This window comes from Typopeltis vanoorti, chromosome 8 (genome assembly GCF_054136105.1).
Source record: "Typopeltis vanoorti isolate ZY-2024b chromosome 8, IOZ_Tvanoo_1.0, whole genome shotgun sequence".
Taxonomy (NCBI): domain Eukaryota; kingdom Metazoa; phylum Arthropoda; class Arachnida; order Uropygi; family Thelyphonidae; genus Typopeltis; species Typopeltis vanoorti.
This window is the reverse complement of record NC_143556.1, coordinates 110,539,277-110,551,195: the sequence shown is the minus strand read 5'-3', so window position 1 is coordinate 110,551,195 and position 11,919 is coordinate 110,539,277. Positions and strand designations below refer to the sequence as shown.

At 35.7% G+C, this 11,919-nt stretch overlaps 1 protein-coding gene across 2 annotated transcripts in view; it reads right to left on the bottom strand.

Annotated features, from left to right (window-relative positions):
* Nucleotides 1-306: 306 nt before the first annotated feature.
* LOC150104283 (sphingomyelin synthase-related protein 1-like) overlaps nucleotides 307-11,919 on the bottom strand; it is a 195,494-nt gene continuing 183,881 nt past the window's right edge. For both annotated transcript variants that reach the window (XM_090396887.1, XM_090396886.1), the window contains exon 7: nucleotides 307-911. In XM_090396887.1, the coding sequence (XP_090253013.1) occupies nucleotides 580-911 (332 nt within the window). In that variant the 3' untranslated portion in view covers nucleotides 307-579. The remainder of the gene's footprint in view (nucleotides 912-11,919) is intronic.

Below are 11,919 nucleotides of genomic sequence, written 5' to 3'. Positions count from 1 at the left end.
GGTCACTCTTTAAAACAGTCAATTAAAACACATTTTATAACCACACAATTCTGTTTCTTCAGATGCAAAATAAAAGGTGAAAGGCACTTTATATATATATATATTTCATCAAAAAATGTACAATCACAAATTTATTAACTAACCTTTAAATGTGAAATTGAAAGAGCAAAATCTGATATTGAGTTGCTTTGCATAAGAGTAGAACAAAATTTTACCATAAATATACATATATATACAATATATACATTTTTTATTATATACATAATCATAAATATAAATAATTAACTCTAGTGGATAGTATTGCAAACCACACAGATATATTATTATAAATCATTAGTACCACCAGAATAAAGAAAACTTGTTTATGATAAGAGAGTAAAATATTAAAATTTAAACAAAAATGCATTGATTATTAAGGCACTTTATTGGCTCCTTTAAATCATAACCCACACAAATTGCACCTTTACCTATTGATAAGGAAGTTATCATACAGAACAAAAAACTATCCATATTGTGCTGTTGCATTCTTTAGAACAGATGATGTTATTATAAAAAATAGTCACGGCACATCAAATCAAATCATGTTTTTAATGACAGTATCTTACAAATGAATAATTTAAAATGAATTGGTATCCTAAAGGGCCATTCAAATTCATTTGGGACAATACCATTTACACCAGACTCAAAAAAATAAAACAAAGGAAACCATATTCTGGTTCTCCTCCTATCATTCTGCATCAGTGCTCGGTTGTTGGCTAAAGTATGGTAGTACAGGAAAAGGCGAGTTGAAATATAAAATGCTATGAAGACATCTATAGAGTAATGTTCATGACCCGCAAGGATAAAAAATATTCCAAACAGATTCATCACCCATGTAAAGGTATGCAAATAATATAATCTGGCTGGAGTATCTAAATTGAAAAGATACACAATCAAATTAATTAAAACCTGAAAGGATAAACATAATAACATTAATTTAAAATTTTTAAATTGTGAAATTGCATTCTTAGCTTTGCAACTTTATAAGTAGTAGATAACAAAATTTTACGTATTTTGTTAAGACTGACATGAAAATACATAGCAAATTAATGTAAAATTGTATTGGTATGTACAGGGTGGCCATCTTTCCCTCTTTGGAGGCATCTGTAGCTAAAATCAATAAAAGGAATGAGATCAAATTTTATATTGAGACTTTCGAAGGCATGAGGAGATGATTTCCGTGTAAAAAAGATTTAGTACCAAAAGTCGCCGATAGGGAAAATTTTGGCGCTGGTGGAGCAAAAACAAGCAGATAATTACATTAAAGGCAGATAAAATGGAATAATAACATTTCAACGGTGTAAACGACAGCAGCATCACTCATTCCAGCTGGATGTGTGGCGCGTTACAATGATAATAAAAATAATAATAATTAAACTAAAACAACAACTTGCGAGAGACACAGAAATTAATGTAGTGATTGAACTCACAGGAAATAATGTTTTATTCATCAGAATCAAGGTCCCCTGGACCACATACACGATTTTCAATGTGCTGACCTTTCTTGTGTACAACAAATTGCATCCGGTGTGCGACATGCTCTACAGCTGAGCGTAAGGAGTTGGATTGGATGTTCATAACAGCCCATTTTATGTTACTGTCTCTTCTTGCACTGCTTTCCGTCTTCTGCCAGGTCTAACTCCTAGTGATCCGGTTTCTTCGAACTTCTTAATCATAGTTCTCAGTGCAACAGCTGACATAGGACCTATACGCAGGTTATGAAGCCTTCTAAATTCCCGAAGGGCCGCTATGACATTGCATGGTTTAAGGTAAAACAACTTAACAAGTAAAGCATGATGAGGTAAGGTAGGATGCATATTGGGCACAATTCATCAGTCATTCAAATAACTGCCTGAATGTTCCCAATCCCTTTTTAAGGGGGAATTGTTGGTGCTGCTGTCATGTACGCACAGTAAAATTTGCATAACCCTTTTTACCTGTGTTTGCTGGAAATATTTGACTGCTTTCGGCTCTGCCAGTGCCAAAATTTCCCCAATCGGCAACTTTTGGTACTAAATCTTTTTTTTTGTGTAATTCATCTCCCCATGCCTTCGAAAGTCTCAATATAAAATTTGGTCTCATTCCGTTTATTGGTTTTAGCTACAGATGCTTCCAAAGAGGGAAAGTTATTTTATGGCCACCCTGTATATTAACACTCAGCATTTTAAAATTGTTCATGAAGCAAGGAAAATAAAAATAAAATAAAAATAAATAAATAAATCCTATTGCTCGAAAATGACACAAGATAACAAATATCAATTTGGACTTGCTTAGGCTTTGTGTACACAACCTTCTATGCGTCATGATTTTCAGGAATTATAATTTGAAATGGAAAACTAATGTTTCATTTTTTCAAAAATTCTATAGAGTGTATACAATTGAAGAATGAGCATTCCTTAATGAAGTGGAAGGAGGGGAAAGTGTATTTTTAACATCAATAAACTGAAATATCCAGTTTAAAACTGTTCGCTTCAGAGAGAGGGAGAGAGGGAGGGAGGGAGGGTTGGATATTGGACTTAAGAGCACTGGATTGGAAATTGGCTGTTTGATAGATATCAACAAGTTGAGTATGGGGGAGCAATATTGCAGAAGAGGAAAGTCACTAGTGGTGCTCAGGGGTCTGTTTTAGGGCCATTGTTGTTTAACCTGCATGTTAATGATATTCAGGAAGATTTGAATGAGGATATACAGCTATTTGCATATGATGCAAAGTTGGGATGAATTATGAGGAGCAGAACAGATGTTGTGGTCTTACAAGAAGACTTGACCATATTGAGTGAATGGGGACAGGAGTGAGGATGCTAGTTCAATGTTGTGAAATGTAAGGTTTTAAAATCTGGAAAACAAAGATGGGATGTAGAATTTACTCTTGGTAGGGATATACTGTTAGAGGTGGAGGAAATAAGATATTGGGATGATGGTGGATGAGGATCTGAAATTTAGAGGACATATTGCTAAAATTGTGAGGACAAGACAATGAATTCTGGGAATGATTCAGAGGACATTGACTTGTAGAAGTAAGGAGATTCTAGTTCCACTGCACAAATCTCTGATTAGGCCACATATGGACTACTGTGCACAGATTTGGTCACCTGGTTTTCAAAATGCTGAAGGCATGATGGTGAGGTTCCAATGGCGACTGACCAAAATAGTTTCTGACCTCTGGAATGTTGAATATGAAGAAAGATTGAGATGATGCAATTTGCATAATCTAGTGGATAAGAGGAAGAGGAGTGATATGACAGAGAAGTACAAGTTAGTAAGGGGTTGTTATAGGATTAACATTGAAGAGGTTTTTCATAAAATGGTGGGAAATTAGAGAGAACAAGAAGTCATTTCTGGAAGCCACATAAGGAGGGTGTTAACAAAGGAGTGAGAAGCAGGTTTTCTGGTGATTGGAATGCATTTCCTTAAAAACATGTTATCTGCAGAGAATTTAAATGTGTTTAAGGTGCGGTATGATGAGCTGTGTGTATGACAAAAGGGATCTCCTGGATGAGTCTGTGAATCCATTGGGTGTTAGGATATTAATAATAATGAAGTGATCACTTCAAGGATGGCCAGCCACATGAAGACTGTTAGAAAGGGAAATATGTGGAACTATAATGCTGATAATTATGAGAAGCTCAGGAGACAGCTTGCAGCAACAACATGGAATGAGGACTTGGATGAAAAGGATATCAATGCTGCTTGGGCCCTACTCAAAAACTATCGGTGGAGATAATATCAAAATGTATTCTAATAGTCAAGAGGTTAAATAGAATACATGTGAAATGGATGAATAAAGAAGAAAGGCATGCAATCTGGAAGAAGCACAAGATGACTGATAACAACCAGCTGCATGAGGAGTACGAGGAGTGGATGAGGAAGGTGACTCGCTTGATAAGGATAGCAAAAGTGCAGTATGATCAGCAATTAGCTAATGATGCTGAAATAAATACTAGGGAGTTTTTTCGACATGTGGCAGCAAAAGAAAGAATGATTATGAAAGGATGACATTGACAGGTGACAAGAGGATATGGTTGAGGTATTTAATGAGAGATTCACAAATGTATTTCATTCTTGTGAATGTGACATTATGCAGAACTTGAATGTAGTGAGAAAGGAGGAGGAACTGTTAGTAAGTGAGCAGGAGATATAATGAGGAAATGAATAAACTTGATGCTAATAAGGCTGTAGGACTTGATGATATTTCACTATGTGTATTGAGAAAATGTTCCAGTGAGTTAACAGCTTTGACATATCCTTGAAACAGGAATCTTCATCACTGGGTCAAGTTCCAAAGGAGTGGAAAGAGGACAAAATTGTTCCACTTCATAAGGGAGATAATATTAAGGCTTTGAATTATAGGCTAGTCTACGTGTCTGAGTTGTGGTTAAAGGGATAGAGTGGTTAGTTAGGACTATGATTCAGAATTGGTTGGATAACAGCAAAATACTCTTTGATGGTCAGGATGGGTTTGTTAAAGGAATCGTGTTTTAGCAATCTGGTTACTTATAATAACAGGGTGACAAATGCATTGACAAAATCTAAATGTACAGTAGTATTTAGATTTTGCAAAGGCCTTTGATAAAATACCACATGAACAAACTGGTAATTAAATTGAATCAGATAGAGCTAGATAGTATAATAGTGCTGGATAGGAGATTGGCCGTCAGATAAGTATCAGTGAATTATCTATGGAGCAACATCTAAGAAGAGGGCATTCACTAGTGGTGTATCCCAAGGGTCTGTTTTGAGGCTGTTGTTATTCAACTTGTTTGTTAATGATACTGGGAGAGGTGTATGATTGTTAATGATACTGGGAGAGGTGTATGATTGTTAATGATACTGGTGATATGTAGTTGTTCACAGATGATGCAAAGTTTGGAAGATCTATGAGAAGTGGAGCAGATGCCATGGCTTTGCAAGAAGATTTGAAGCACTGCCTAAATGGGTTGAGTGAGGTAGTCAGTTCAATCTCCAAAGTGTGAAGTTTTTAATTTTGGGAAGCAAGGATGAAGTGTAGAGTACACAGTTGGTGGACATATCTTGGAAGAAGTAGAGATGAGAGATCTGGGAGTGATTGTGGACAATGACCTAAAATTTTGGGAACATAATATTAAAACTACAAAGGACAGCAAAGCAGATAATGAGAATGATGCAGATGGTATGATTTGCAGAAGTAAGGATTTATGGTTCCACCGTATTAGGCTTTGATCAGGCCACATATGGATTACTGTATGCGACAGAGATCTGGTCACCTGGATTTTCTAAAAGATAAAGATGAATTGGAAAGTCTTCAGAGATAAATGACTAAGGTGGTTTCTAGTCCCTGGAATGCAGAGTACAAAGACAAATTGAGAAAATGCAATTTGCAGAAACTGGTGGGTAGAAGAAAGAGGGATTGATTGAGACATACATTTTTAAGAGATTATTACCAGAATAATGTGGAGGAGGTTTTGCATAGAATGAGTAAAGACAGAGAGAACAAGAGATCATCTCTAGAAGCTGTATAATGAGAGTATGAGCAAAGGAGGGAGGAGCAGCTTTTTTGCATGTAAGTGGTGAGAAATTGGAATGTAGTGCCTGAAAATGTGGTTTGTGCAGAGATGGTGAATATATTTAAGATGCAGTACAATAAACTGTGTGTATGAGACAGTGGGATCTTCCGTGATGAGTCAATTTCACAGCTGATGCAGAGACAATATGAAAAGAAATTCAGGTATAAAAAAAAAAAACTTTCTGAAAGATTAATAAATTAAACAAAAATTATGCCTACAAGTAATCCTAAGCAACAAGAAACCTCAGAAATAATTTTAACATATCAACATGAAAAGCAGTAAAGGAGATATTGTGGTAATGAACCAAATACTAGCAAGATAAACTACCATCCACAACCAATGACCCTGATGCCAACCAACATGAACAAAAAATTACTGAAAACAGTTTACAAAGACTCCACCAAAAAGAAAAATAAATAAACAGAAACAACTCACTGCTGCAATCCTATAAAAGGCTTCCCCTTCTTGACTAAGTCAAAATTCATAAGCTTATGTGACCCTTAGTCAAATACAGAAATACCATCACTGCTCCTTTATCTGTATTTCTTGTAACCATTATAAAACTTCTCTTTAAACAATCCAAAGCTTTTTCCCATTTGTAATTAAGAAACTCAAGTTTCTTAATTACAAAACTAGTTATCATTAAAGCCAAAAAATAATAGAAACTAGCAAAGAATAACTTGTATCAAGAAAACTGTTCAACAGAAAAACCCAAGTCACCATATGCCAGTTTCTGCTTTTGGTTCCAGTGTGTGTGTGTGGATGAAAAAGAGCATACCAGTCATCTTCCAAAAAAGAAAAGCATCTGACAGTTTAGGTCTCCATCCCTTCATTGTCACAACACATTTCATCTTCAACTGAGCATCAATAAGGGGTGCATGTAGAGAGAGAGAGGGTCCCTCACTGAATCAGTACCATTCCACAAATGCAATAATCAAACAGAAAGAGCCAAATGAAATAGCTAGTTAATAAAAGTAATAACAATATTATTTAACCAAATAAAATTATAATTGCCATAAGCTTCAAATTAGTTATTAAATAGCAGAAACTACAGTTTCTCATATGTAATATATTACCAAGAAACAATACTAAGTATTTCATTTATTCATTTGTGGTTTTGTAATTCACAGAGAACAAAATAAATGAGATACTTATTTAGCTGCTAACATTTCACTGTTCTTTTAGGGATACTTATGCCAAAAGGTTTCTTCAATTTACACAATAACACAAGAAAAGGAGTGAATAATATTTATTCACTCCTTTCCTTGTGTTGTCAAGTGTACTCTCTGTAATTCTAGTAGACAGGCTTATGTGTTGGTTATGCATTACTAAACCACTTAAGGAATTGACAACATAGACACGAATATAAATTACATTACACTTTAATAAATATTGGAAATATTTATTAAAGTGTAATTTAATTTATATTCGTATCTACGTTGTCAATTCCTTAAGTGATTTAGTAATGTACTCTCTGTAGTCTGCTCTGCATGACCCAGTTGGAAACTTTCAGATTCCTGTTCATACTCAATGCTTCATTTATACAGATATCTCCTTACATACTTAATAAGTCAGAACCAGAGGAACACACAATCATATTTTCTTCATAATCACCTCCATTATTAAGCATATTTATATCATTAATATAGTTGTGCAACTTTTCCATTTTTACACAGATTCTCACCATTTTCCCAAACTAAATCTAGTTGGGGAAAATGGTGAGAATCTATTACTAGACAAATCATTTGTTCCTATCATCATCTCTTTTCTGCTTTTCAATTATATTCATTAAATTTTTAATTTTAGCTCCTGGAAATTTTGTATTCATTTACCAAAAATCTGGGAAACAGTAAATTTAAGAACAAATGCAACTTAAAAGATGTAAACTTTTTATCCAACAATATAGAGTGCCAATTCAGGACTTTAGTTCTTTTCATTTGTATTACAATTTTACATTTCTTTTATTAATAACTTTCTTTATAGTGATCCAAAAAATGAAAAGTCACAGAACCTATAACACAACAGGGCCATATGTGGGTAAATGTTTTTGGAGAGTGAAGTAATTTATTATTGATATTTTACTTAGAGTTGGAGGGTGTACTCATTGAGGAAAACAGAAAGGGGTGGAGGGAAGATTGTTCCAAAGAATTAAAAGTGGATGGAATGAAGGAGAAGGATGAGAAGTTTGTTTGGCATATCTAGAATTAGACAGTTATGGATGTTGGCCAATGGCTGCTCCAGTTCTTACATGGTTAGAAGAAAGTAGAGGAATGGTAGTGGCCAACTTAGAGGAGCAATGCCCATGAAAATACCTACATAAAAGGCACAATGCAGAAACAGAGCACTTATGGGAAAGTGATGGAAAGGGAGAGGTCTGTGAGGGAAGGGTCGCCTATTAAGCAGACTGCCTTCTTCTATATATCATTAAGAATTCTTAGGGAGGTTTTGGGTACATCACTCCAGATGTGGGAATAGTATTTGAAGGTTGGTTGGATATGAGACTTATAAAGTTGAGCAGTAATGTTTTGAGCAGAAAGGAACAAGTTTTGAAGAGGCTGAAAAGACTGTACATAATATGTTTGTTCCAGGATAAACTGGATGCAATAGTCAACACAAGAAGAGAAAGCTGATTTTTTAAGGCAATTTGAACATTAGAATAAGTGGGAATGAAGTAGAATCTTTCTTGCAGGAAATAAGGCAGGCCTGGGTTTTTATGGCATTGAAATTTACTAAGTTGTCTTCACCCCATTTGAGGATGTTGAGAAGATTAGTATTTAAGTCATTGGTAATAGAAGATCTTGAGTCTTCTATCATTTGAATACTATACAGTTTCTCAAATGAAAAAAGGAATGAAGAGCACTGTCATCAGCAAAACTGTGAATACAGGATTTGAAGTCAGAGAAAGAAGGTCAATAATAATGAGGAGGATGGGCATGGGTGAGAATACAGAACCCTAGGGTACTCCATTATGACATACAACAAATGGTTAGCTGATAAGTCAATTACAGAGTGTAGGGGAAAGGCCATAAGATGGCAGCTTGTTCAGGTGGCCTTGAATGCCAGACATAAATGCCTTTGAAATATCGAGAGTGACAACATGGGTTTCTTCAAGTCGTTCCATGGCCTCTGTCCAAAGGTAGTCACGATCAGCTGTAGAACAAGAATGGCAGAATCCATATTAGTGATGGCACGATAGATGGCTGACTTTTGTCTCCCTTTTTAGGTACAGGCTGGATGAAGGCCTGCTTCCATGCTGTTGAATACATGATGGTAATATAATAGCTTATACAGGCAATATAGGATAGGTGTTAATTCTGAGACAACACAAGTTTTGAGTACAACTGCAGGAATACCATCTGGACTATATGCCTTATTAGAATCAACATTAATTAGGGTTTTTCTGATGTCCTTCTGGCAAATTCAGAGAAGGTAAGCAATGGACAGGTCAGGAAGTGATAGGGCAGGAAGTGATTTGCCTTGATCACCCAAGAAAGAGTTGGAAGGGAAAAAAATGATGCCAAGATGTCTGCCTTTTCCTAGGGTGAGGTTACTGTAGTACATTAAGATGCAAGAGAGGCGGAAACAGAGGATGGCAGAAGTTATGCCCAACAGCCTTAGCAAGGGACCAGAAAGCTCAAACTGCGAGTTGGACAGGAAGAAAGTTTATTGCATCCATTCTTATGAAGTCTGCTTTGAAATTTTTGAATAACTTTTTTGCACTTGATTTGGGCTGTCATGTCAGCTGAATGAGAAGCTGGAATTTTGAAGTTAAGCCAGTTAAAATATGCTGCATTTTTATTATGGACTGCAGAGACATATTTTTTTTTTGGTTTGGATATGAGTTGGGCGAGGGGTTACAGTGGAGTAAGGAATATTTCAGTTACCATTTCAACGGAGATGTTTGGACAGCAAAAACACTAATCTGACCATGGAAAAGAGGCACAAAAATTCCAGAGATCATCCCAGTTGGCACAATTGTGGTGCCATACAGTACAAGGCTCAAACTGGTGGGAGGAGAATGAACTGTAGAGAAGGAGATGAACAAGATTGTGGTCAGAGTTGGCAAGGGGAGAATGCATTCACAGTGCATCTGCAGGGAGTGCAGACAAGATACAGAGTAAGGGAAGAATGATGAATTGAAAGAAACAGCCAGTTTGTATTATGAACACAAACTGGCTCCCTTACTCCAGTTTGTATGAAATTAATATTCAGTGATAAGCAGTCAAAAAGGACAGCATGGTTGTCAGAGTTAGGGGAGCAGTAAAGGCAGCAAAACAAACAAAGGCTATAAAGGAAAGTAAAGAAATCTTGAGCCAGAGCAGATCAAAAAGATTTTACAAAGGAACATGTTCCTCCCTTTTTTTGCAGAATGCAAGATGTAGCTGGTGCTGTGATCATAGAGGATGCCAACTGGGATTCTGTTAAGAGAAGGAGATCAAATTTAGATCTAAGTGGTGGTGGCAGCAGCAGCAGTGGTGGTGTATATCACTGATGTTTGTATCAATGCCTCGAATGTTAGTGAAATGGATGTGGAAGCACTTTTTGCTGAAAGAAATTTATGGAAGGGGTTTGGCATTTTTCTAAATTATTTTTTCCAATTTTCATAATTTTTGATTCTTTTTGTTATTTTTCATGGGAGATTTTTTTTTATATCTGCAGTTAAAATACTAGTATTTGTATGATTGCCTTTCACATCAGAGTAATTGCTGATTCAGTTACATAAAAAGCAGGGTGCAGCTTTTTATGTTCCAGAATCGGCAATTACTCATGGGGCATGCAGCTAGGGTGAGGGACTTGTGTACATAACTCACACAAAGAGAGTGCACAGACTCCAATGTTTGTATCAATGCCTTGAATGTTAGTGAAATGGGGATGTTTGAATCAGGACAGCAAAAACACTAATCTGACCATGGAAAAAAGGTACAAAAATTTCAGGCAAAAATACATTTTTGCCTGGAATTTTTGGATGATTAGAAAATCTCCAACAGAAACGTTACCATCAGGTGTGGTTCCATGCACTATCTGTCAGCCAGCAAGCAGAAAGCTGTTTTACTGCTGTACCCTCAAATGGATTAGAAAGTGGCTCCCTAGTTGAAGAATAATGCACTGCAAGCCTCCCTTTCTTTCCACATCCCCTCCCCCCACTGCATGTGGAAGAAAGGGGAGAAGACAGAAGTCAGGTAGCCTTCTGGAGATGAAACATGGCACTAGTAATATTACACCTCCATAAATCAGGATAGTGATGTTCACTGGGTAATGAAAAGCATCTACCACCTAGAGGTCTAGTTGGCATTTCCTCATAACTAGGGAAGATAAGCATCTAAGCTGACAATACTTAGCTTACTAGAGCCTTGTGGAAATAGGTCACACCATGGAAAGAGGACTTACTTGGCTGGAAGAGCATTTCTATTGTGCAATAACAGTGCTTTTGTAATTTAACAATTTGTGCTTGGAAGATGGTGGGTTTAAAACCAGAGATATTAGCAGTTAAATAAATTTATCCTTTATTTTGTTCCTTTTATGTTGTGAATTATACCATGAAACCACAGATGAATAACTGGTAGTATCTACATTTATTCAAGTAAATATGTGGTCAAGTATGACTTCAATAATCTCATTCATTAACTTAATTTACATATCCTTGCAGCACATAACAGTAATTTTAATCAGCTGTCATTTGTGATATGCAAAACCAATTCAATGAGGAAATGAACTTCTGCAAGATCATTATCATCTTTGTTTTCTCCCTCCTCACCCACCCACTCTCCACAAATTAGGCACAATCACAAAACCTGCACAATATATGAAAAAAAGGCTTTTAGGTATTGATAATTATTCAAATTAACCAAATTAAATTTTCATATTTTGTGAAATTAACTTGTACCACCACCACAAGAACAAACTAAATATGATAATGTATTAAGCTGCTGATATTTATCAAAAAAATTGAAAAATCTTCATTTCAAGGCCATTCCAGAACAATAGTTTTCACTGAATCCAGACTAAAGGACACCATAATGGGATATCATTTGTTTGTTACAATTTGGAATGATTTCCCCAATTACTCGATTGTTAGCATTTTGTGTAAATGTTTATTCTGCTCGTTTGAAATTCAGCAAAATATAGGGATGATTTCAAAAGTCTGTGTAGCCAGAAAGGCCTGCTAAAAGAAATACAAAACTTACAAAAATGTTGAGCAGCAACTGGGCAGTAAGGCAGAATGAAGATTACTGAAAGCCTATAAATGTGTTTTCTTAAAGAAATATTTAGTCTAATATTTGGAGTACAGTATGCAGAACATTTTGATACAACTCTCAACATTAGCAGCTTAATAAAT